The sequence below is a fragment of the Erythrolamprus reginae genome, chromosome 1 (genome assembly GCF_031021105.1).
Source record: "Erythrolamprus reginae isolate rEryReg1 chromosome 1, rEryReg1.hap1, whole genome shotgun sequence".
NCBI classification, from domain to species: Eukaryota; Metazoa; Chordata; class Lepidosauria; order Squamata; family Dipsadidae; genus Erythrolamprus; species Erythrolamprus reginae.
In genome coordinates this window covers 36,203,264-36,231,151 of record NC_091950.1, presented here as the reverse complement: position 1 = coordinate 36,231,151, position 27,888 = coordinate 36,203,264, and the positions used below count along the sequence as shown (strand labels likewise).

General features: G+C 41.5%; 1 protein-coding gene across 1 annotated transcript in view; it reads right to left on the bottom strand.

Moving 5' to 3' along the window:
• NID2 (nidogen 2) overlaps nt 1-27,888 on the bottom strand; it is a 109,560-nt gene that overhangs the window by 15,859 nt on the left and 65,813 nt on the right. Inside the window, 6 exon segments of the mRNA XM_070749466.1 lie at nt 1,817-1,946; nt 8,157-8,326; nt 9,596-9,817; nt 18,178-18,405; nt 19,628-19,747; nt 22,189-22,332. Coding sequence (XP_070605567.1) covers nt 1,817-1,946; nt 8,157-8,326; nt 9,596-9,817; nt 18,178-18,405; nt 19,628-19,747; nt 22,189-22,332 — 1,014 coding nt within the window.

Below are 27,888 nucleotides of genomic sequence, written 5' to 3'. Positions count from 1 at the left end.
GCTGGGATTCGTGCTGGCCATCCCTGTATTAAAGGTTTCTTTTTTTAGGATTTCTAGCATCTTTTTCCTACTCCACTCATGCAGAATAATCCCCTGGCTGGAAAAAGTTTTAATCTCTTGAGTGACGGTCGGGTGACCATGCAGATGGACAGCCATTTCTGACACAGGGAAAGCCCAGCATCAAAACTGAAAGCTCCAAGCCTCCCCAGGAATGGAGAATTTTCCTCCTCATTCTGCCTTGAAGATCCATACAGAGGGTGGTAAGGACAGCTGAGAAGATTATAGAAGCTTGCTTCCTGCCATTCAGGATACTGCTTATAAGCGCTATATTGTTAGAGACCCCATACATCCACTTCATGGTCTGTTTCTGTTGTTCCCCTTTGGGAGGAGGTTTCAAGGTATTTCTATCAGGCCTTCCAGATTCCGTAACAGCTTTGTTTCATATGCTATCTGTCTGGTAAACTCACAAGGTTTGTTTTTCTCACCACATTCATGTATACAGTGTTCCCTCGATTTTTGCAGGGGATGCGTTCCGAGACCGCCTGCGAAAGTCGAATTTCCGCGAAGTAGAGATGCAGAAGTAAATACATTATTTTTGGCTATGGACAGTATCACAAGCCTTCCCTTAACACTTTTAAACCCCTAAATTACCATTTCCCATTCCCTTAACAACCATTTACTCACCATTATCACGGGTACTTACCATTGAATAAGACACTTAGTGATCCTGATATTTATAAACATAATTATTTATTAACAATTATTATTTTTTGTTATTTATTTGCAAAAATTATTAGTTTGGCAATGACGTATGACATCATCAGGCGGGAAAAAACGTATAGAAAAAAACCGCGAAGGATTTTTTAATTAATATTTTTTTAAAAAACGTGGTATAGGCGATTCGCAAAGTTCGAAGCCGCGAAAATCGAGGGAACACTGTACATCCGAACTAGACTATGTTGCTCATAGAATATATGTGGCCATATGCATAATTTGTTTTTCTTTGTTTGTTTTGGCATGTCTATGTAGCGTATGTTGGAGGCGGTGACTCTTTGGGAGTTGTATGTAATGAAATTTCATTTTAATGTGTGCCAGTTAGTGTACATTTAAAGCGTCAATAAAGTTATTCTAGGTTCCACCAGAGAATCATCCCTGATTGAAACCTCCCTGTCAGCTGATAAAGCAAACAACTTTATTCAGACAGTTGATAAACTATCACACACTAGCCCAGCCTGAAACTTCTTGAATGAAAATTACAATATAAATAAATCCCACGAAAGTGTACGTTTAATAACTGACTATAAGCTATCTCTAGAAATGATTAACTAGAGACAAAAAGGGCAATTCATATCATAATGGAGAAGAGCGCTTTTCTGTTTATTGCCTTTATTAGTATGTTTAATTTGGGCATATGTAAACATGAAAAAGCTACTCTACTATTATGAATACACATGGCTAAACCAATATTATTGCTTTGCTTCAGAGCAGAAATCCTCTGAATACATAAGGGAGGCTTAAAACCAATAGAGCCAATAAGCTGGCTGGCTGCTTTACAATGCATTTTCTGTTTTGCTACTCAAAAAATCTTTTCACTGGGTATGTGACGTTGGCTTTTTGCCACAATACCTTTGCCTAGCTACTGCACGTGCTGAATCCTGGAGATGAATGCTTTCTTTGAGAAGATACACATACAGACATATACAGGTTTTCTGTTGAAGCAGAATGACAGAAACATTGTTAATTTCATGTGGTTTAGACTACTCCTTCACTACACCAAGTGTGGATTATATTAATCCAGGGAATGCCAAATACCTACCTGAACTAATGACGGTCTCTGGATCTGAATTCTGCTCCAGACTTGCGCGGCTAATAGTCCGTGCGGCAACATCTGTCCAGTAGATCATTTTCTCCCTACAGTCATAGTCAATGCCTACCACGATGGAACCCTACAATGAAAAATTCAAAAGGTATACAATATAAGGATCAGTTCTACAATTATCTCAATAGCATGCTTATGGAAAAAATGCTTTGCTCCTAATTCTGCAGTTTTGGATTATTATATTATCTGCTGTCTTTTTAAAATGATTTTCGTAGACCTTAATGAACAATGTTGCATGGCGGGACCTAGAGGAAGAGCCTTCTCTGTGGGGGGGGCGGCCCTCTGGAATCAGCTCCCTCTGGAGATTCGCACTGCCCCCACCCTCCTTGCCTTCCGAAAAAGTTTAAAGACTTATCTATGCCGCCAGGCCTGGGGTCATTAGATCTTCCACCCTGACCAATGAGTGTTTTAGTGTGTTTCATGGAGTGAATGGTAATGAATGTTTTTAATTATATTAGAACTTTTAGGTTTTTTAATTACATTAATTGGATCTCTCTTTTCTTCCTTCCTTCTCTAATCAAGATTTTTTTTTTAAAAAAACCCTTCTTTTTCTATTTAAGAATCAAAAGTGATTAATTGATTAATTGACTAGTTGTGGTATTAAGACCTTTAAATTAATTGACAATTGACAACTGATATCAATTTAAACTATCTAAGATTAATTATTAATTATTATTAATTATTATTAATTATTATTAATTATTATTAATTATTATTAATTATTATTAATTATTAATTATTAACTATAGTGTTTATAATAATACCTATAAAGTGTTTTAAGGATTTTAAGACCTGCTTAGAAACAACTTAAGTTAGATTTATACTATTTAAGCTATTTATTACTATTTATTAACTGTTAACTATTAACTAAGTAATTAATTCATTTAACTACCTAATACTACTTGACAGTACATTAATTATTTACCTTAATTGTTCACTCAAACTCTATTTCTATCTATACCTTATTTATATGTGTACTGAATACTGTTATTTACTATTTATTTAATTGATTAATTGATAACAATCGATAACAATTGATAACAATTGATAATAAGTGACTAGTTAAGAAAGAGATATATATTTATTATTATTATTTATTTATTATTTGGATTTGTATGCCGCCCCTCTCCGAAGACTCGGGGCGGCTCACAACAAGTGAAAGACAATCCAATACAATCCAATTAATTAAAATATTATGAGTTTAAGAAAATCCCCTGTACTAACATACACACATACAGACATACCATATATAACTTCAACGTGCCCAGGGGGAGATGTTTAGTTTCCCCATGCCTGACGGCAAAGGTGGGTTTTGAGGAGTTTACGGAAGGCAGGAAGAGTAGGGGCAGTTCTGATCTCCGGGGGGAGTTGGTTCCAGAGGGCCGGTGCCGCCACAGAGAAGGCTCTCCCCCTGGGGCCCGCCAACCGGCATTGTTTAGTTGACGGGACCCGGAGGAGGCCCACTCTGTGGGACCGAATCGGTCGCTGGGATTCGTGCGGCAGAAGGCGGTCTCGGAGATATTCTGGTCCAGTGCCATGAAGGGCTTTAAAGGTCATAACCAACACTTTGAATTGTGACCGGAAACTGATCGGCAGCCAATGCAGACTGCGGAGTGATGGTGAAACATGGGCATACCTGGGTAAGCCCATGACTGCTCTCGCAGCTGCATTTTGCACGATCTGAAGTTTCCGAACACTTTTCAAAGGTAGCCCCATGTAGAGAGCATTACAGTAGTCGAACCTCGAGGTGATGAGGGCATGAGTGACTGTGAGTAATGAGTCCCGGTCCAGATAGGGCCGCAACTGGTGCACCAGGCGAACCTGGGCAAACGCCCCCCTCGCCACAGCTGAAAGATGTTGTTCTAATGTGAGCTGTGGATCGAGGAGGACGCCCAAGTTGCGGACCCTCTCTGAGGGGGTCAATAATTCCCCCCCCAGGGTGATGGACGGACAGATGGGATTGTCCTTGGGAGGCAGAACCCACAGCCACTCCGTCTTATCCGGGTTGAGCTTGAGTCTGTTGACACCCATCCAGGCCCCAACAGCCTCCAGGCACCGGCACATCACTTCCACCGCTTCGTTGACTGGGCATGGGGTGGAGATGTAAAGCTGGGTATCATCGGCATATTGATGATACCTCACCCCATGTCCTTGGATGATCTCGCCCAGCGGTTTCATGTAGATGTTGAATAGCAGGGGGGAGAGGACCGACCCCTGAGGCACCCCACAAGGGAGAAACCTAGGAGTCGACCTCTGGCCCCCCACTAACACCGACTGCGACCGGCCAGAGAGGTAGGAGGAGAACCACTGAAGGACAGTGCGTCCCACTCCCAACCCCTCCAGCCGGTGCAGAAGGATACCATGGTCGATGGTATCGAAAGCCGCTGAGAGGTCAAGGAGCACCAGGACAGAGGATAAACCCCTGTCCCGGGCCCGCCAGAGATCATCCATCAACGCGACCAAAGCGGTTTCCGTGCTGTAACCGGCCCTGAAACCCGACTGCCGGGGACCTAGATAATCGGCTTCTTCCAAGGACCGCTGGAGCTGGAGTGCCACCACCTTCTCGACAACCTTCCCCATAAAGGGAAGGTTGGAGACTGGACGATAGTTGTTAAGTACGGCTGGGTCCAGGGAGGGCTTCTTGAGGAGGGGGCGCACAAGCGCTTCTTTATAGAGTGATGGAAAAACTCCCCTCCCCAAGGAAGCGTTGGTAATCTCCTGGGCCCAGCTCCGTGTCACCTCCCTGCTGGCCGAAACCAACCAGGAGGGACACGGATCCAGTAAACAGGTGGCGGAACTCACAGCTCCAATGGCCTTGTCCACTTCATCAGGTATATAATCAGTTAGAAATTAGTAATTAGAAATTTTATCAGGTATATAATCAGTTAGAAATTAGTAATTAGAAATTTTATATTTGACTACTTTTATACTTAAATATTGGAGAATTTAGTTACGTTAGAACGAATTTCAATTACTCCAACCTACCAAGTGAGACTAACCTTAAAGTGTGACTCAAACAACAACTCCTCCTTTACTAATCAATTGAATACGTGGAAAGGACATTATCTTGGACAATTTGTTAATCACTCTTATCTGGAAAGGGAGTATGACAACCAATTTCTCTAAATACCAAAAAAACCCCACACCAGGAACACAGACGACGCAAAGCACAAAATCAAATATAGAAATGGCAACTACCGACAAAACTTCTCTGCAATCGATCCAGGCCTCGTTAAACCTGATTCAAGAGTTCATGGTCCGCAGCCAAGAGGCAGCCACAGTCACCCAAGAAACCATAAGACAAAACCACGAAGAAACAAAACAAAACTTTGAAAAAGTGTCTGGAAAAATTGAAGGTTTGGAAAACCGAATGGAAGGCATACAGGAAATTATAATTAACCATGAACAGAGGATACAAAAAATTGAAACAGACACAAAAAGAATCGATGAGAGAAGAATCGAAGCGGAAGGAAGATTAATTGCGGCCAATAACGAGCTCGAAAACTCAATCGCAATCCTGGAAATGGAGAAAGCAGCTTACTTTCTCCGCTTTCAAAATATTCCCGAAAATGCAGATGAAGATCTATTCAATAAACTAGCGCAGCTGATCACTGATAATACACAAATTGAACTAGACGAGGTCAAAGACCACATCGATGAAATTTACGGAATTCAAACAAACTATGCTAAGAACCACAGATTACCCAGAGAGGTCCACGTAAAATTTACCAAAAAATCTATTAGGGACGAAATATACAAATCAACAAGAAATGGGAAAATCTTGTATCAAGAAAAAGACATAATAATCCTCAAACAGATCCCGAAAAGAATAAGGGAGAAAAGGAGAGAGTTCCACTACTTCACAGCAAAGCTATTGAGAAGGGGAATCCCATTCCGATGGCTAATCCCGGACGGTCTCCTGGTAACGTGGAATGGGAAAAAAATCAAAATAGACTCGTTCGAGAAAGCAGATTATTTCATTCAAAAACATCTAGAACAGGAGCCAGAAAACCGTCAAACTATAGAAGATCTACTACAGGAGGAGAGACGGACCGAGGATAGAAGAGAGGAGGAACAAGACAAGGAAGAACAACAAAAGGAACAAAGGGTTACAACAAGAGCGGCGGCTAAACGTCAATAAAGCAACCGGAAAAAAAGGGAAGAAGATGACACTAGAAACACTTGAGTTAATTTCTGTAAACATCAATGGATTGAATTCTCCCATAAAAAGAAAACAGATAATGACGAAATTATTAAAACAAAATTCAGATATATTTTGCCTTCAAGAAGTACATATCAGAAATCAGGATCGTAAACTCCTAGAAAAAAATAATTGGATCCAGATGATTATGTTTTCTTTGATATGTTGTGAGCTGCCCCATGTCCTCAGAGAGGGGCAGCATACACATCCAATTAATAATAATAATAATAATAATAATAATAATAATAATAATAATAAATAATAATAATAATAATGTAGCTGAAGACTATGTCAGACATAGTGATCTTCAGCTTTGTTTAAATTATAAATGCAGCTGGAGTGTCATTTTGGGCATTTGGCAACCGGCTAATCTTTACAACTGTTTGCAGTGTCTCATGCAGTGGTGGGTTTCAAATTTTTTTTTTACTAGCGGTTCTGTGGGTGTGACTTGCTGGGCGTTGTGTGGCTTGGTGGGCATGGCAGGGCAAGAATACTGTAAAATCTCCATTCCCACCACTACTCCACAGGAAGGTTACTGTAAAATGCCCATTTCCTCTCATTCAGCTGGGACTCGAGAGGCAGAGAATAGATGGGGGCAGGGCCAGCCAGAGGTGGTATTTACGATTCTCCGAACTACTCAAATTTTCCACTACCGGGTCCCCAGACCTGTCAGAACCTGCTGAAATCCACCTCTGGTCTCATGGTCACATGATCGCAATTTGTGACACCCACTGAGAAAAACAGATTTGCTTAATGTCTACTATGTTCCCTTAGCGACTGTCATAAAAAATAATCATAAGGGGATGTCTGATCACATGATGTCTCGATTTACGACTACAACAATTTAAGACCACAATTCCACAAAAACCATTAATTATGGTTGTAAGTCAAGCATTATCTGTTATTTGAATGTCTGGGTTTGGGAGGAAAAGTGATAAAGGATTTTTTCCACTGCTATACATCAATTTACAGAGATAAATACAGTACAGAAAGAGCAACAAAGATGATTAGGGAACTGGAGGCTAAAACATATGAAGAACGGTTGCAGGAACTGCATATGTCTAGTTTAATCAAAAGAAGAACCAGGGGAGACATGATAGCAATGTTCCAATATCTCAGGGGTTGCCACAAAGAAGAAAGAGTCAGGCTAATCTCCAAAATACCTGAGGGTAAAACAAGAAGCAATGGGTGGAAACTAAATAAGGAGAGAAGTAACTTAGAACTAAGGAGAAATTGGTTGATCAGTGGAACAGCCTACCTCCAGAAGTTATGAATGCTCCAACACTGGAAGTTTTTAATAAGATGTTGGATGAGCATACAAATCTAATAAATAAATAAATAAATAAATTTGTCTGAAATAGTGTGGGGTTTCCTGCCTCAGCAGGGATTGAAGACCTCAAAGGTCCCTTCTAACTCTGTTGTTGTTGTTGTTGTTTTATATTATTATTATTATTGTTGTTGTTGTTGTTGTTATTTATTGGAGCTTCCTCCTGCATTGGGATATTATATCAGGTTAGGCCTAATCCTGACACCCCTTCTAATATCCCAATGCAGCTATACACATCTGGTCCTTCATTGCCTTATGTTTTATATCGAACAGGGGTTTTATAAACGCATCTGCAGTGTTACATTCAGTCTCAATATAACTTATTATTATTACTAGTACTATTATTATTATTATTATTATTATTATTATTATTATTATTATTATTATTATTATTCTGCTATTTCCCATTTCAAAACAGCAGGAAACCATGGCATCCATTTTTAGCAATTGAAGTTGGAAGGAGGTTTATGTTTATTTAGATTTGTATGCCGCTCCTCTCCGCAGACTCCAAGTCTTAGGTTTTTAGAGCTTATATTCGACTTCTTTTTTATTGCTGTATCTTTTTGTATTGTTATTATGTTGTGAGCCGCCCTGAGTCCTTCGGGATTGGGCGGCATAGAAGTCGAATAAATAAATAAATTTCCCTTGGAGCCGCTGATACATCAAAGGGACATAATCCCATCAACCCTCCTTGACTAAAATCCAGCCTCCTCCCAAGACTTGTCCCACCTTGCATGGAAATACATTACATGCAGTGAGAGAACCGTCTTCGCTGCCTCCTTCTTAAACCTTGTTCCGTTCAGTGGCAAGGAACCGATTTGCTGGCCCTGAGCGTAGAGCAAGAATGTCCCGGATCCAGGCAGAATTATCTCAGGACGTGGAGTTGGGCGGGTGGTTGGAGGAGGGACACTAGGAAGGCCTGTAGACAAAAATGAGACATCACTGGGTCACAAGAATGAAAGACCTCCTTTTCCACCCATGGCCAATCTGCCTGGCAATCTAGATCTGGGGTCTCCAACCTTGGCAACTTTAAGACTTCTGGACTTCAACTCCCAGAATTCCTCAGCCAATTCTTGCATTTAAATCTTGGCAGGGCTAAGCAGAGTTGTAGTTTTACTTAATGATCACTTTGTTTAGTGACTGAGTTGCCAGGCCCCATTGGGGTCACTAAACAAGGACAACTCTATAGGCCAAGTTTCTGCTAAGCTTAATTCAGTACTCTAGCTGCTTTTTAATTAGATCGTGTAGGGATTTTTAAATTGAGAAGCTGTTTCAAGTATATACAGAAGCTGTATAAACATTCTTAACAGTTCCATGAACAGCACTGTTTCACAAAAACTCATTCAGTTTTCTTTTTTAAAGATTCCTTTAATTAATTAAAAGGGAGTACCAGTTTGGAATCGGATTTTGCACACACGCATATATATGTATTTCTAACAGCATATCACAGGTCTACTGATGTTTCTAAATCTATTCATCTCAAAATATATTTACTGAATCCTCTTCATAAGGAATAGAAGACAATTCTTTCAAGATGTAAAAATAAAATACACTTTGCATTTCAGAACAATTGTTTTTATCTTAAAGCAGATCTAACTATCAAATGATTCAATTGACAAAGAACCTGAGATGATTAATTAACCTATACAGTGTTCACTCGATTTTCGCGGGGGATGCGTTCCAAGACTGCCCGCAAAAGTCGAATTTCCGCGAAGCAGAGATGCGGAAGTAAATACACTATTTTTGGCTATGAACAGTATCACAAGCCTTCCCTTAACACTTTAAACCCCTAAAGTGTAATTTCCCATTCCCTTAGCAACCATTTAGATCATTACTCACCATGTTTATTTATTAAAGTTTATTAAAAAAAATGTTTATTAAAGTCAGATGAAAGTTTGGCCATGACATATGACGTCATCGAGCGGGAAAAACCGTGGTATAGGGAAAAAACCCGCAAAGTATTTTTTAATTAATATTTTTGAAAAACCGTGGTATAGACTTTTCACAAAGTTCGAACCCGCGAAAATCGAGGGAACACTGTACTTGGTTCAGCTTTTTACCCATCCCTGGTAATGTCACAATGTTATCCAACAAATCCCCGGATGTCCCCAAGCTCAAAAAAGATTTTAAAAGATTCCGAGTTCCTTATTGCCCCATGAAGCTTTGTGACTCATTGTCATCCACTTACATGCAGGGGGTACCCCAGGCTCTGATCTAGTGCCTTGAATTTCCCTGCCATGTTCATCCACACACCAGCAGTAGCCGCTATTTCCATGACACTGTAGTGGGTTAAAGTTGCCCAGAGGGTCGCATTGGGGCACATACTGATCACTCTGTGGTCTGCCTCCATAATATTCCAGCAGGCTCTGTCTCCAGCGTTCACACATTGTTTGTGGCCTCTGAGTAGGCTCTAAAGATAGAAAGAAGTAGAGGTGAAGCTGATGCCATCATATGAACTATTTTTTATTTTATTTGTCAAACATGCACAAGATAGTAGGTACTGGTATAAACATAAACATTAGCAAAATAGCAATAGCATTTAGATTTATCCTTGAATACAGTTCATCTGTCTGGAACCCATACCACATCTCGGACATCAACACCCTTGAAAATGTCCAAAGATACTTCACCAGAAGAGCCCTTCACTCCTCCACTCGAAACAGAATGCCCTACGAAAGCAGACTGTCAATCCTAGGTCTAGAAAGCTTAGAACTACGTCGCCTAAAACACGATCTAAGTATTGCCCACAAGATCATATGCTGCAACGTTCTATCTGTCAATGACTACTTCAGCTTCAATCGCAACAACACAAGAGCACGCAACAGATTCAAACTTAATATTAACCGCTCCAAACTTGACTGTAAAAAATATGACTTCAGCAACCGAGTTGTCGAAGCATAGAACTCATTACCTGACTCAGTAGTGTCAACCCCTAACCCCCAACATTTTTCCTTTAGACTATCCACGTGTTGTGATTCCGTCTGAGGCCCCTCAGGGAACGGCTGATCCTCTGCCGGCTTCCTGCTCAGAGGGGGAGGATGAGGAACAGGAGGTTCAGGCAGACGGGGAGGAGGAATCTCAGGCTGAGGGAGAGGGAGGACAGCCAGAGTCCCCCGAGAGGGAGCTCTCCCCAGCAAGCAGCCTGGATTCCTTAGATGAAAATGCACAAGCAATAATCGATCTCCGGCAGAGAAGAGCAACACAACGAAGGGGACAATTAGCCAGGTACTTTCAGCACTAAAGAGGCAACAGCTGGGTTTGGGTGTGGTGCTCTCTGGAAAGGCTGAAAAGGCAGACCCACCCTTCCTGGCTTGTGGAGTATTATCTTTGGGAGTCCTGGGACCTGGCTGTGATCTTTGGCGTCTTGGAATTCTGGTTTGTGACTTTGAATACTGAAACCTTGGGGGGAAAAGGTGTGGGTCTTATTCTCTACAGTGGTGGGTGTGCCAGCAAGAAGTCTGCTGTATTGTCTGGCCATCAGGACTCTGCTGTGAAGTCTCATAGCCTGCCTGTTGGGAAGAACAGGTTTTTCTCTGTGTTTATTTTTCAAACTATAAAGTGCTTTTGCTTTTACCAGCGTGTCTGGCTGCTTTTTCCAGTTGGTGTTGAAGTCTGGGGGCACCCAGACAGAACACCACGATTGACCTCTCCAGGTTCCTTAGAGGTCAGTAAGGGGCGTGCATAAGTGCACTAGTGTGCCTTCCGTCCCCTGTCCAATAGGCTCTCCTTATCTAATTTATCTTTTCTTCCTTTCTAATATGTTCACCTATACTTTTATATCTTTTCTTCTATTCTTTTCTTTACTTATATGATTACATATCTTTCTCTTCAATGTGTATTATGTATTGGACAAAATAAATAAATAAATAAAATAAATAAATTGCTTTACAGCCCTTTCTAAGCAGTTTACAGAGAGTAAGCATATTGCCACCAACAATCTGGGTCCTCACTTTATCAACTTTGGAAGGATGAGTCAACCTTGAGCCTACTGAGATTCGATCTGCCAAATTGTTGGCAGCCGGTGATCAGCAGAAGTAGCTTGTAGTACTGCACTCTAACCACTACGCCACTGAGGCTTAGGTGCAGGTAAATTAGGCAACAGGACAATAGGACAGGGATGGTAGATCCCTTATAGACCTCTTAGGAATGGGGTGAGGTCGACTGTAGGTAGTCTAAGGTTAAAAATTTGGGGGTCTGGGAAGGAAACCACAGTCAGGAAGTGCGTTCCATGCATTGATCACTCTGTCGCTGAAGTCTTATTTTCTGCAATGGAGTTTGGAGCAGTTTATATTAAGTCTGAATTGATTGTGTGCTCGTGTATTGCTGTGGTTGAAGCTGAAGAAATCACAGATAGGTGGTAAATTATTTTATGAACTACATTTAGGTCAGATCGAAGGTGACTAAGTTCTAGGCTATCTAAGCCCAAAATTTCAAGTCTGGTGGAATAAGGTACAGTGGTACCTCGAGATACGAGTTTAATTCGTTCCTGACCTGGGCTCTTAAGTCGAGCAGCTCTTATCTCGAACGACTTTTCCCCATAGGAATTAATGTAAATAATTTTAATTGGTTCCAGCCCTCAAAAAACTCACAAAGTTAGTCTAAATTATGCAGAAAGACAAGTTTTTAATGAAGAAATGTACATGTACATATAAATGAATAATGAAGTTTCTTTCACTTAACTTGTAAACTTTCTTAAACTTTTAAATTTACATATGTTCAACTTCTCTGCCACCCAATCCTGTAGGACAGAGGTCCCCAACCCTTTTTGCACCAGGGACCGGCTTTAAGCGATCAAGAGAGGAATGGGATAAATGAATGGACGGAGGGTGGGAAGGAAGGAAGGAAAGAGGGAAGGGACAGGAACAGAGGAAGGAAGCAAGGAAACTTATGAAAGGGGAGAGTAAGAGAGGAATGAGTGAAGGGAGGGAGGGAGGGAAGAAGGTGGGAAGGAGAAAGAAAAGAAGAAATAGAGGAAGGGAAGGTAAAAGAGAGAAAGAAAAAGAGCTAACTTCCGTGTTCAGCTTCAGGAGACAGCTGCGAAGCCGCGCACGTGTTTTAAAAGGTTGCAGCTGGCCTGGGGGGCTCGGGGGGGGGGCTGGCAAGCCCCCCAGGCTGGCTGCAAGCACCCCCCGAGCCCCCCAGGCCGGCTGCAACCTTTTAAAACACGCGCGCCGCTTCGCAGCTGTCTCCTGAAGCCGAACGCGGAAGTTAGCGTTCGGCTTCAGGAGACAGCTCCTTGGCGCTTGTATCTCAAATTTGGGCTTGTAAGTAGAACAAAAATATCTCTCCCCTCCCAGCTCTTATCTCGAGTTGCTCGTAAGTAGAGCAGCTCTTATGTCGGGGTTCCACTGTATTCTGTTGCAAGCAGAGAAGCGGAGGACTCCTATGTGAAGCTTGAATTCTGAAAAGCTATTTATTTGCATATCCCTTCCCCTCATGGCGACTTCTAGCGGCTTTCAGAAATAAAAACCCAAACACAAAACCCATTAAATCCTCAATTCCCTGGCTCGCATGCCCACTGATATGGCGCCATGTGCTACTTGTGGCATGCATGCCATAGGTTTACCAATCCGGCCCTAAGTCATTTCATTCTGTCAGGTTCCGTTTCAACCTGTTGCCCCCTATCCCAGTGTTTCCCAACCTTTTTTGAGCCGCGGCACATTATTCATATTTTCAAAATCCTGGGGAACACTGAAGGGGGGGGGGGCTAAAGAAAAGTTTGGACAAAAAAAATCTCTTCCTCCATTTTGCTCTATTTCTCCCTCCCTGTTTCTCTCTCTTCCTTCCTTCCCTTCTTTCTCTCCATCCCTCTTTCTTTCTTTCTTCCTCTCTTTTTTGCTCTCTTTCTCTCTCCCTCCCTCCCTCTATGTCTTTCTCTCTCCCTTTCTCTCTCTGCCTCTCTTGCTATTTCTCTTTCATTCTCTCTCTTTCTCTCTCTTTCTCTGTCTCTCTTGCTATCTCTTTCTTTCTCTCTCTCTGTCTCTCTTTCTCTGTCTCTCTTTCTCTCTCTTGCTATCTCTCTTTCTCTCTCTCTGTCTCTCTTGCTATGTCTCTCTTTCTCTCTCTCTCTGCCTCTCTTGCTATGTCTCTCTTTCTCTCTCTTTCTCTGTCTCTCTAGCTATGTCTCTCTTTCTCTCTCTCTGTTTCTCTTGCTTTGTCTCTCTTTCTTTCTCTTTCTCTCTCTGCCTCTCTTGCTATGTCTCTCTCTCTCTGCCTCTTCCTGTCTCTTTCTCTCTCTCTCTTTCTCTGTCTCTCTTGCTATGTTTCTCTTTGTCTGTCTTTCTCTATCTGTCTCTCTTGCTGTCTCTTTCTCTCCCCCCTCTCTCCCTCTCTCTTTCTCCCTCTCTTGCTATCTCTTTCTCTCTCTTTCTCTCCCTCTCTTGCTATCTCTTTCTCTCCCCCCTCTCCCCCCTCTCTTTCTCTCAGCAGCCGCAGCAGGTAGTAGCCCCCCTCTCCCCCCTCTCTCCCTCTCTCTTTCTCTCAGCAGCCGCAGCGGGTAGTAGCCGTGGGGCGGCGGCAAGGTCGTCAGCTGTGAGGCAGAGCTCCGGAACGGAGGCACCGATGGCGTCTGGCCGCCGCCGTCAGTGCCTCTGTTCCAGAGCTCCGCCTCACAGCTGACCACTCTGCCGCTGCCCCACGGCTACTACCAGCTGCGGCTGCTGAGAGAGAGAGGGAGAGAGGGGGGAGAGGGGGGCCACTACCCGCTGCGGCTGCCGCTGCCATCACCCTCCCACTGCGCGCCACCCTTCCGCTGCCGCTATCCTCCCACCAGGCCCCAAAGCTCACCTGCTGCAGCCGCCAGGGAAGCTCCAGCCGTGCGGGGCGCTGCAGTTGCCGGAAAATTTGGAAGGCGCTAAGAAGGAAGCTCAGCTTCCGTTCTCACAACTTTTTGCTCTTCGCAAAAAGTTTCGAGACCAGACGCTGAGCTGCTTTCTTCGCGGCACACCTGACCATGTCTCGCGGCACACCAGTGTGCCGCGGCACACCGGTTGGGAAACACTGCCCTATCCAACCTTTAACAACATCTAAGCATTCAGAGAGGAAGGTGAGCATTGTTTAATTCATCATGGGCTGAGACATAAGGTATGCTTGCAATCAATGCTTCCTTCTGCCATAAGAAGTCTCACCTATACATGGAGTCATTCAGAGAAAGGATCAGCAGCAATTTCTGACATGCTTTCAGCGCCTTCAACAACAACACAATGGAGGGAGCCAATTCTCGGGGGACTCTTGCCAAATGCTTAAAACAGCAGTCCCCAAACTACGGGCCACGGGCCACATGCGGCCCGCTGAGGCCATTTATCTGGCCCATGGGTTAGTGACACAACACAGAGTTCCATTTAATTTTCTATGAATAAAATGCTGTATTTTGTTAGTAACTAATATCAATCATCAAAAAAGTTGCAAAATTTTCCCCCCCTAATTTTGTCATCCAGTTACATTCATTTTCTTTTAATTAAATTCCCTCCTTAATGTTCCTTCAAAAAGTACACCAATTATATTTCTAACTTATTAACCATTATGCCAAAGTGCTTCCTTCTTTCTTTATACATTTTCTATAAGCCAAGAAAACCTACGATCAGATGTTAACAAAAGAAAATTAAAAACAAAACATAAACATATATGAATTTCAGACTTCTTCCCCCCCTTTAAATAGTATGTTCCCATTTTGTTTTTTACTTTAAAATAAGGTATGTGCAGTGCGCATATGGATTTGTTCATATTTTTTTTAATATAGTCCGGCCCTCTAACAGTCTGAGTGACAGTGAACTGGCCCCCTGTGTAAAAGGTTTGGGGACCCCTGGCTTAAAAGTTCAGGCATTTTTCCATCTGACTTTTGAAAGTTGATCTGCAGAATTCTCATTTTTTTTGCTTACGGTGCAAAAGCATTGAATGGCAGTCTTTACCAACTTATTATTTTCCAAATGTGCTAAACCGCAGCAGTCTTCCAGGACAGCTGGACGGTTTAAAGCTGGGGAAGACCACATTAACATACAGGTCTCCCCCCATATTTGTCAGATATTAGAGGATAAATATAGCAGGCTGTGTTTCCTTATATTTATTTTATTCACAGAAAATGCGTTCCTCATTGTTCCAATGTTTGGATTATATATCACCAATTCCAAGGGGAAGCATGTAATAAAAATAGGCAGATGCATAGGATTTTTAAGTTCTTCTAATATACTGTCCACAAAGGAGGAGAAAGAGTTGGCCCACAAAAAAATCCCAAGGAATTCGGAAATGCGTTTCTGAGTTGCAACTGAGTTCAAAGAAGTCACTGATCTAATCCAGATCAGCCCACAAAAAAGAGGAAGCTTCCCCTACAGATTTGTTCTCTCCACCTTCCAAACCTCATAATTTGACTTATGGTGCAATGAAAGCCAAGGACAGTTAACTATATCTTTCAGATATGCAAGTGTAAATCAAAGTTAAATTAAGCTCTAGTCATTCTACATTATTCCCTGGCAAATAAATGCATTTCAACACCATCTGCCTTTTCATCTGGGAAAGGAGGTAGGTTGCCTTGTAGAATTTGATCTGGCTAGAACAGGACTTTCTTAAACAGCAAAAAGGGGAGTGAGCCAAGGATAATGCCATGGTGCAAAGTTCATATTTTCCTTTTGGACCGGTAAAAAAATTAGTAATGGAAACCGAAGAGCTCTGTGTACAAGCTTTTCAGTCTTCTCCAGATTCAAAATATATGAAGTTCCTTTAGAGCAATATTTCTCAACCTTGTTGACATGTTGGCCTTGGAATCCTGGAAATAGATGTCCATTCATCTTAAAGCTACCAAGGTTGAGAGACACAAAGTGGAGAGAGTTAGATTGTGCCAGATTAAGTATATGGTAGCACTTGACTTGTATACAGCTGCGTAGTGCTTTACAGCCCTTTCAGTATTTACAGAGTCAACATATTGCCTCCCATAACTGAATCCTCATTTTACTGACTTGGAAGGATGGAAGGCTGAGTCAACCTTTGAGAGGGGCAGGATCGAACTCCTGGCATTGGGCAGTTAGCCTGCAATACTGCACTCTAACCACTGCGCCACCACAGCTTCCTATGGTACATTTTGTCAAAAACCGAATAAATCCATACTGCCAAGGCAGCCTACCCAAAAATCTAACTTTTTGCTTAGAGAAAATAAAATACTAAATTTTAAGAGCTGTAATTCATGGAAAATAAGAGAAGTTAGCAACAGAGCCAGAACAAGATAAAATCTCTTTTTATTGGAGAAGGAATAAGCATTCTATGTAAATTCTTACCCCTTCTCAAAGCTAGGGCAATAAACAAAATATTAAAAACTGCAACATAAGCTGTGCCATGTTTATTTACAAAGGGGCATCTTTCATATGCATACTGAAAGTGAGGAAGGGGAACATGTCAGCGGTGGGCTGTTCCCAGTGAACCAGTAGTGGTGGCGGCAGGAGCTCCGCCCAGCCATCCGGGATGCTTCTGCGCATGTGTAGAAACCTCTACGCATGCACAGAAGCACTGCGCACGAGCGAACCAGAAACAACAGGATTTACAGCCCACTCCTGGAATAGATGGACAGGAGTCTATGGAGAGGGGCGGCATACAAATCTAATAATAATAAGTAAGTAAGTAAGTAAGTAAGTAAGTAAGTAAGTAAGTAAGTAAGTAAGTAAGTAAGTAAATTCAATGAATTATAACTGGGAATAATGAGGAAGGGAAAAACTCAACTGATTGCTTTTTCTTACCAGAATATCTCCGGGACCACCTTCTGCTGCATGAATCCCAGCGACGAGTTAGATCCCACAGAGTTGGCCTTCTCCAGGTCCCGTCGACTAAGCAATGTCGGCTGGCGGGACCCAGGGGAAAAGCCTTCTCTGTGGCGGCCCCGACCCTCTGGAATCAACTTCCCCCGGAGATTAGGATTGCCCCCACCCTCCTTGTCTTTCGCAAACTCATTAAAACCCACCTCTGCCATCAGGCATGGGGAAATTGATTCCCCCGGGCTGTTTCCGTTTTATGTATGGTTTATCTGAGATTTATGACTGTTTTTTATATTAAGGGTTTTAATTGTTTTTTAATCATTGGATTTGTACTGTTTTGTTGTTGTGAGCCGCTCCGAGTCTTTGGAGAGGGGCGGCATACAAATCTAATAAATAATAAATAAGAATAATAATAAGAAAGCCAAGTCTTCCCAGAGCTAAGTCTGGTCATCAGATTTACCGGTAGCTTTAGGTCTCAAACTACTAATCAAGTGCTTTCAAAGGATGATGGCAACTCACCTTTTGCTATTAGTCCATGAAAAATACATTGAGAAAAAGTGAGCAATTTCTTAGTTCTCCGTTCAGATGGAGAAGAAAGATGTTTCCTTCTCTGACTTTAGAGAAGACAAGTCATATTCTGTTTGCAATTCACTGCAGCAAGGATTTATCTAAATCAGGGATGTTCAACCTGGACAACTTTAAAACTTGTAGATTTCGACTCCCAGCTAGCATGGTCTAAATCAGGGTTCTCCAAACTTGACAACTTTAAGACTTGTTGACTTCAACTCCTAGAATTCCTCAGCCAGCTTTGCTGGGAACTCTGGGAGTTGAAGTCCACAAGTCTTAAACTTGCCAAGGTTGGAGAACCCTGGTCTAAATCATGTAGAAAGGTCAAATGGTGCAGAGAAATAATGAACCAAGTCCTCGGTTTCACCTGTATTTTAATGTTATGTATTTTAAGTGCTTCTGCTGTTATATTTTTTTTTGAAAGGGTTGTTAGTGACGTAAGGCTATACACATTTTTTAAGAAACAAACCTGGAATCCTGCAACGAGGTGGGGCATCACCCGGAGGGATTCTGGTCCCAGGAATCTCCTGGCCATCAGTGTCAACGCACCAACAGTGTCCAGTGCTATGGCACTGCAGTGGCCGGTAATTTCCTTTTTCATCACATTCAGGCACGTGAGGCCCTCCCGGAATGGGATAACCTCTCTGGCTGGAATATAGTCGCTCATGTTGACAACGCGTCAGTCCCGTCACACTTTCTGTCGGTCAGAAGGAAATGAGGTTGTAACACCGAGGTATCTCGGCAGCAAGAGTGAGCTTTCAAAAGCATCTCCCGAGATGGACAATCCAGGTCAAGAAATGGAGCCAGGAAGCATGGCCAGCAAGCTTATCAACACAGCTTGCAGAATTTCTGCAGACTTCCAATTATTACTAGTACTACCATGTTTCCCCGAAAATACAACCTACTCAGAAAGTAAGTCCTAGCTTGATTTTTACATGTGCAGTGTTCCCTTGACTTTCGCAGGTCTGATATTCGAGAAAAGTCTATACCACGGTTTTTTTTAAAAAAATTAATTAAAAAATACTTCGTGGGGTTTTTTTCTACACCACGGTTTTTCCCGCCCATGATGTCATACATCATCGCCAAATTATTGTTAATAAATAATTATATTAATAAATATCAGGATCATTAAGTATCTTCTTCAATGGTGAGTAACAGTCATAATGGTGAGTAATAATCTAAAGGTTGTTAAGGCAATGGGAAATTGTAATTTAGTGGTTTAAAGTGTTAGGGGAGGTCTTGAGATACTGTTCATAGCCAAAAATAGTGTAATTACTTCCGCATCTCTACTACACGGAAATTTGACTTTCGCGGGCGGTCTTGGAACGCATCCCCCACGAAAGTCAAGGGAACACTGTATGCTATAAGCCCCACCCCTCAAAATAAGCCCTAATTAAGACCCCGCTCAGTCCAAGGTGCACAGGTAAAAATTAAGCTAGTGTGGGAATGGAATGCCTTTCGTAAGCTTCTTAAAACCCACCTCTGCCACCAGGCATGGGGGAACTGAGATATTCTTTCCCCCTGGGCCTTTACAATTTTATGCATGGTATGTTTGTATGTATGTTTGGTTTTATAATAAGGGTTTTTTTTAGTTGTTTTAGTATTGGATTGTTACATGCTGTTTTTTTACTGTTGTTAGCCGCCCCGAGTCTACGGAGAGGGGCGGCATACAAATCCAATAAATGAATGAATGAATGAATGAATGAATGAATGAATGAATGAATAAATAAATAAATAAATAAGTGGGAGCTGCCCTACTAGTTACCTTTGGATAGTCACAACCAAGCTTGACATACCTTGCTGCACATGTGCAGCACCCAAATCTCGTACAGTGGTGTGGGTGCGCATCCCAAAAATCATTACAGGAGCGTAGCACCTGACTGCTCTGGTAGCAGGCTATCTTTGCTTTGGACCCATACCTGGAGTGCACTGGAAACCATCCCCCACATAGCCAGTCCGACAGCTGCAGGAGAAGGAGCCAGGTGAATTGTGGCAAATGGCAGCTTGGTGGCATTTTCCTTCCTGGCATTCATTCACGTCTGCCAAAGAGAATAGAATAGAATAGAATTTTATTGGCCAAGTGTGATTGGACACACAAGGAATTTGTCTTGGTGCATATGCTCTCAGCGTACATAAAAGAAAAAGATACATTTGTCAAGAATCATGTGGTACGACACTTAATGATTGTCATAGGGGTCCAATAAGCAATGAAGAAGCAATATTAATAAAAATCTTAGGATATAAGCAACAAGTTACAGTCATACAGTCAACATGGGAGGAAATGGGTGAAAGGAATGATGAGAAAAACTAGTAGAATAGAAGTGCAGATTTAGTAGAAAGTCTGACAGTGTTTAGGGAATTATTTGTTTAGTAGAGTGATGGCGTTAGGAAAAAAACTGTTCTTGTGACTAGTTGTCTTGGTGTGCAGTGCTCTGTAGCGACGTTTTGAGGGTAGGAGTTGAAACAGTTTGTGTCCAGGATGTGAGGGGTCAGTAAATATTTTCCCCGCCCTCTTTTTGACTCGTGCAGTATACAGGTCCTCAATGGAAGGCAGGTTGGCAGCAACTGTTTTTTCTGCAGTTCTGATTATCCTCTGAAGTCTGTGTTGGTCCTGTTGGGTTGCAGCATCAAACCAGACAGTAGAAAACATCAAGATTGGATTCAGTTCAGATTCAATCTGAAGCTGAGATGTACACTAGAATAGTTTCTGCTGTTGAGATTTTCTTGTCAAAGTTTGTTTGTGCTGTTTTTTCAGTGGATGTTCCCACAAACCCATTTCATGGATTTCATGGTTCTTCCACAACCACAAATAAAGTAACCCAAATCTTTGTGTTGAATGTGGATATTGAGATGAATGTGCTAAGCCAGTGGTTCTCGACCTTTCTAATGTTGCAACCCCTTAATACAATTCCTCTTGGTGTGGTGACCCCCAACCATAAGTCTAGCACCAACAGAGTTTTAAGCTGATTGGCAGGAAGGTCAGAGGAACACCTCCATTGTAAATGCCTGATTGGTCGTATTGTAAAAATATGTTCCAAGGTGCCAGAACAGAAGCTTTAGTTCCTAACACCATGGGAAATTTGTCTTTTCCCACGGTCTTCGACAACCCCTGTGAAATGGTGGTTCGACCCCAAAGGGGTCCTGACCCCCAGGTTGAGAACCACTGTGCCAAGCTAAAGCATACTCCTTTGAAATGTTCTACCATTTAGAATTAGAGCCAGTTTTATTTAGTAGTTAAGGCATCTGGGGTACAAGCCAGGAGAGTTTTAGTCCCATTTTAAGCATGAAAATTGACAGGGCTGACTTTGAGAGGCTATGAGTTCTAGGCCCATTTCAGGTGTGAAAGCCAGCAGGATAATTTTTGGCCCAGTCACTCACTCTCAGCCAAGCTCACCTCACAGGATGGTGGTTGAAGGAAAGGAGGAGAAAGTATTGTATGTGTTTGCTGCCTTGAGTTATCTATAAAAATAATAAAGGCAAGAAACATGCAAAACAAATTTAGGATTTTCCAATCCGTCTCTCTGGTTTGAATATGGAGACATTTTTACCGCTGATCTACGTTTTTGGATAGACTGATGTTTGGGGGAGATGGGGGGAGAACTATATTTTCAGACTTGCAATATTCTGTCATAGCTTTACAAAAAGCTGGAATTAGTTCATTTGGATTCAGATTCCTATATGATTCATCTGGTGAATCTAAAATGATAATCCCCCCACCCCCGTGATGGGCTGCCAAAATTTTTACTGCCATACTGTGGGAGTGGCTTATTTTGTGGGTGTGGCTTGATATCATGTGACTGGGTAGAGTGGCTTGCCGGCCATATGACCAGGTGGGAGTAACTTGACAATTATGTGACCGGGGGTGGCTTAAAGATCATGTGACTGGGTGGGAGTGGCTTACCGACCAAGATAAATTTTCAAGTAGGTGCTTGGACTCTTTTTCAGTTAATTAAGTCACATTATTTGAATAGCCACAAAAAGGACAACGATGGACAGTGTTATTTGTTGAGGAGCACAGTAACATTTTTAGTTCTGTAGTGAACTCACAAGTTTCAGTATGATAACAGATTAGGCAAGTAGTTCAATTTTCTTTAATAAAAGTTCAGTTCTAGATAATGACTAAAATGATTAAAGCATTTATGGGTAAAAACATACTATTTAATTATTTCCTATTTTAACAGTAATTAAGGATCATACTAAGGAACTAGAGGAGGAAGGACAATTAAAAAACCTATTAAGTATTCAATAAGTAGTGCATAAACGTACTACCCCTACTGCATTCCCCCCCATGGGGGGCAGCAGCCCATTAGTGCCCCCACCATCTCCTTTACAATCTGAGAAACTAGGGAGGGTCTTTTCTGAGCCTGTTGCCCCTCCCACTATCCAGCTGCCTGCTGTCCCTCATTTGACTATTCCCTTGGTAGCATCTCTTCATCCCCCAGGTCTTTCCCATATACCATCACAATTATCTGTCCATTACCTGTGCAGTTGTGTCCATTGCCAGCATAACCAGTTAGGCACACGCAGCTGAATGAAACGCCTCCATGGTAGACACATCGTGCCCGGTCAGCTGAATCACAGTTGTGAGTCCCTTTTTCACAAGGATTGGGTGGTGGACCAATATCTGAAAAGGTTAAAATTGGGAGATGAGGAGGAGGAGAAGTCAACTGCTGCACCGCAGTTCATTTTCCTTTCAAGGGAAGTGATGGGAAGCCCTCGAGGATTTCCAGCAGAGATGAGACAAACTCATTTGTATTCCTGCACTGAGCAAGCAATCGGGTTGAGTGGCTTCAATGACTCTTTGAACTTTTATGTTTCTAGCCTACAGATGTGTCATCTAAATCACCATGGACACAACTTTTTCATGATCAGGAGCCGCTTTTAACATGTTCTGCAGGGGGAAAGTTTGCAATGGGAAAAGCAGTGATATCAAATGGGCAGGGTTTGCTGTGCACAACATTAAGATTGTCTAAGTGTCATGGGTTGTGGGTGGACTTTAAAGAAGCAGAATAGGAAAAGTACTGACACCTTTGGACTTTGGTATTGAAGAAGACTTTTGAGAATGGGCAGCCAAGAAAACAAACCAATGAATGATTGAGTTCTCCCCCGAGGCAAGTAACAAAGGGTCCTTGGTGTTCTCTGAACTTTGCTGTTTTCTTGTAAATACTTCATTAACCAAACTAGGTAACTTTATCAATGCTGGTCTACCACTGATGATGTTATTTGATTTGGGTATTGGAATGTCTGCAAGAAAGCAATCAAGCTCAGAGAGCACCAAGGACTCTACAATTCAACCCTGCAGGGGAAAGTCACAGCTTCTTTGAAGAAAAAGCCTATTATGTTATGTTATGTTATGTTATATTATTATATTTCTATGCCGCCTCGAGTCTTTGGAGAGGGGCGGCATACAAATCTAATAAATTATTATTATTATTATTATTATTATTATTATATTACTATATATTATATTATTATATATTATATCATCATATCATATTAATAATATATGAGATAATAGAATAGAATGGAATGGGAATAGGAATAGAATAATCTGACCAAGTGTAATTAGACACACAAAGAATTTGTCTCTGATGCAAAAGTTGGAATGCCTAGTAAACAACTGCCAGGTTTGAGATGGAAAGTCTGACATTTATATTGTCTTCCACAAGCTGATACTCCTTAAGAAGTTGCACTATATTTCCCATCATCCTCTGAGAGACAGGCCAATAACTGCAAAAAATGGAACCCTCTTATTGGTGCCATTACTATTATTATTATTACTCTGTTGCTTTGCATGTATACTGAAAGCTTTTGCACCAGAGACAAATTCTTTATGTGTCTAATCACACTTGGCCAGATATTCTATTCTATTCCATTCCATTCCATTCCATTCCATTCCTTCCCTTCCCTTCCATTCCATTCCATCCCATCCCAGTGTTGACTTCAAACACATCTGGAGGATGTGTTTTCCGGATATGACAAAGTGTTTATCAGCTGGCCTGTTAAGAGAGTCTGCCTGGACTGAATGACTGCTCAAGGCCACTCAGCTGACTTCCATGGTTAAAATAATATTTTGCCCACTGAAGATGAAACATTTGCAGGATGAGAAAAGTATTGCCTTTTGTTAAAAATAAGAGAGAAACAAAGTACTAAACATCTTCCTGCTGCTCCTTCCTTTATTCAGATGTATACCTTGTTGTTGTTGTTGTTGTTGTTGTTGTTATTATTTATTAGATTTGTATGCCACCCCTCTCCGAAGACTCATGGAGGTAGATGGGAAAGAGAAGAAGCTTGAGAATCTATTTTGAAAGTCCAGTCTGCTGCTTTAACGCCTGAGGTTTTACTTGAATTTTAGACACATAAAGAATTTGTCTCTGGTGCAAAAGCTTTCAGTATACATGCAAAGCAACAGAGTAATAATATTAATAGTAATGACACCAATAAGACTCCGAAGACTTGTTCCTGGTGCTTTGCATCAAAATAACTCTACAGCTTTCCACTGATTTTAATCAGAGCTGAGCAGGAAAGCTTGCACTCACTGTGCATACATTTTTTTCAAAATAAAGCATCAGAAATAGTACTGTAGGGAAATGTATGAGAAAAGAGGGGGAGGAGATCTAAACTTCTCAAAAAGTGCTATGTCTCACCTGACTCTAGAGCTATTTACAGGATTTATAAAGAATAAACAGTAGGATTTCCCAAGACAAAATTCATCTGCAGAATTTTCCAGCAATTTAAAGGTTTACGTTTATGACATATGAGAGTGGATTCATTCTGGAATAATACAAAAGCACTGAAAACAGTCTCTCCTTGCCAAATATAGCATTTGTTTTATGTAATGCATGTAGCAATTGGGCTGTTTTAAACCTTATGGTCAAAATTCAAGTAAAACCTCAGGCGTTAAAGCAGCAGGCTGGACTTTTGAAATAGATTCTGAAGCTTCTTCTCTTTCCCATCTACCTCCATTCTTCCAATTTCCAACCACCCTGCCTTTTCTTGACAACTTCTAAGTTGTCAGTGTAAAGTTAATTAAAAACAGGCTGGAAAACAAGCATGCATTTCCCATTCAAATCAGAGAAATCTGTCACAAAAGAAAGGCCAAACATTGTGTTGTTGGTTACACCTGCTAAAGTAATTAATGCATCCTTTTATATACAAATACATATCAGTCCTATGTCATATGCTCACAGCCACTCATGCCCTCATCACCTCGAGGTTCGATTACTGCAACGCTCTCTACATGGGGCTACCTCTGAAAAGTGTTCGGAAACTTCAGATCGTGCAGAACGCAGCCGCGAGAGCCACCGTGGGGCTTCCAAGATTCGCCCACGTTTCTTCAACACTCCGTGGCCTGCACTGGCTGCCGATCAGTTTCCGGTCACAATTCAAAGTGTTGGTCATGACCTTTAAAGCCCTACATGGCAATAGACCAGATTACCTCCGGAACCGCCTGCTACCACACGAATCCCAGCGACCAATAAGTTCCCACAGAGTTGTCCTTCTCTGGGTCCCGTCGACTAAACAATGTCGTTTGGCGGGCCCCAGGGGAAGAGCCTTCTCTGTGGCAGCCCCGGCCCTCTGGAACCAACTCCCCCCGGAGATTAGAACTGCCCCCACCCTCCCTGTCTTTCGTAAACTACTCAAGACTCATTTATACCTCCAGGCATGGGGGAGTTGAGATAGCTCTTCCCCCTAGGCCATTACAAGTTATGCATGGTATGTCTGTGTGTATGTTTGGTTTTATTATAAGGGTTTTTAGTTGTTTTTTATTATTGAATTGTGTTTATTATTGTTGTTAGCCGCCCCGAGTCTGCGGAGAGGGGCGGCATACAAATCCAATAAATTATTATTATTTATCTGTCACATAGAGGCAAGGGATTATAATTATCAAGATTGCACAAACATAGAGATCCAACAGAATTTCTGCTTCCTGAGATTCTCATTTCTTAACATGAAAATAAAAAGAGAATGTATTATTATTTAAAAGCTTTACAACTACAAAGCACATTAACAATCTGCCCAAATGAGCAAATAATTCAATACAGATTAAAAAAAATCAAGGATGAAAAACAGAAGAACCTACAACAAAACTAACAACCGGAACCTCTCTCATCAGAACTTTTCAGTTTCAATTCCAGCCAGAAACCAATTGGCAAACTGTGGGAAAGGGAGGCCTCATGATACGGACCATAATGAGATGGACATTTAGTGTATTTGAAGTCAGGTTGCTGGCATCAAGTGAGTGTAATTCTCTACACTACATGACTTTTGGTTGAAAACCACATCCCACAACAGGTGGGCTTGAAGACTTCTGTGGGTGTCTCTGGATTAGGGAGATATTAGGTCAGAGGTGGGTTCCTACCAGTTCTATAGAACCGGTAGTAAACCAATGGTGATGTCACAAATCCGTTTTGTTGATGTTGGTCCATGGACGCCTCCATATTTTTGCCTCTCTTTCTTTGCTATTTTTTTGCTGGGTTTTGCTTCTGCACATGTGCAGAAGCTGAGTTTTTGGCACTGCGCATGCATGCGTGTCAGTGCAGTGCAGCCACACAGCGTGGGAGGAAGCAAACGGTGGTGAGGTAAGTTATAACTCACCCCTGCATTAGGTCTTGTACCAAATACAATGAATATGGGATCATCTATCTATGGTGTACTGGCCTCAATGTGCCTAATACGATCGGAGATTCTGGGTACGGCCTTCTCTGTGGTGGCCCCGGCCCTCTGGAACCAACTCCCCCCAGAGATCAGAACTGCCCCCACCCTCCTTGCCTTTCGTAAATTGCTCAAGACCCACCTATGTTGTATGATTTTTAAATGACGGGTTTTTAGATAATTTTTTAATATTAGATTTGTTGCATTGTATACTGTTGTTGTTACTGTTGTGAGCCGCCCCGAGTCTGTGGAGAGGGATGGCATACAAATCTAATAAATAATAATAATAATAATATGATTGAGACTGGTTAATATCTCTGCATTTTACTACAATGTGTTATATAACAGTCTAAAACTATGATAAATGGTAATGGAAACCCATTGTCTGTCTATGTATTGTGAGATTAAAGAGATATGTTGGAGAGACATGAACAAGACATGCGCAAAGCAAATCTGTAAGATATGAACAAGAGAGAGACATGGAAAGATAGAGACAAAGTCAACCACAGTTTCTACTTTGAAACTAAGTATCCTAGATCAAAGTAAATTCTAAATCTCTATGAAATTCTTGGAAGCTTGACATTGAGACAAATCAGATATATAGAGATAAACCATATTTACACACCATTCAAAAGAGACAATAAAAAGTTAAGAAAGTAACAAAAAAAAGCAGTACCCATTCTTTCCATCAATCAACAGTCAGATAAGCAGGGATTAACCCCAGACTAACCATCAAGCACAAAACAATACCTTAATTCAGGAATTACCCACCGAATTCAGAAAAAAACCCACCATACACTTCTACCAACAACTTCAGGGCAAGCTACTTTATAAACAGGGGGGGACCCGACAGTCACTAGTAAATAAAGATGTTACCTAGTTTGGTTATGAAACATCTACAAACAAACAAACAAATTCAGAGAGTACTGAAGACTCCAAAAGAAAAACAAGTGTTAGTACTATGTACATAACTGGTTGGGTTTGGCAATATATTAACAAACTATCAATGTATGTTTAAATGAATTATAATACTATAGCTTTAAGAGCTAGTGTTGCAATTAGCCATAAGAGGGAGCCAGAAATCTCTCTCTCTCCCTCCCCTCCCTCTCTCCCTTCCTCCCTCTCTCCCTCCCTCCTCCCCTCTCTCTGATTACTCTGCTATTTCTGGCTTGTCTGTGTGACTATGCTGTAAAACTGTGTGTTCAAATGATGATTTAATTTATTTTGTAAGTAAGGCTTATAGTATTGTACATGTATTGACTTATAATATTGTATATGTATTGAGAGTATTGCTTGATATAATTGTGTATGACTGGGATTGTTCTCGACTAAGCTATTTGCCAAAGTAACTAATATTTATACACTTAATGTATTTGGTTTGTCTTACTGAATTACTACTTATATCTCTTGGCTATCAACTGGATATCTGCCACCTCCACGTTTCCTCTGTGCATCCTTGGTAACTCAAGGTTACTCTGCACATTCCTTAACAATGAGTATGTTGTATTTTTTTATTTATTTATTG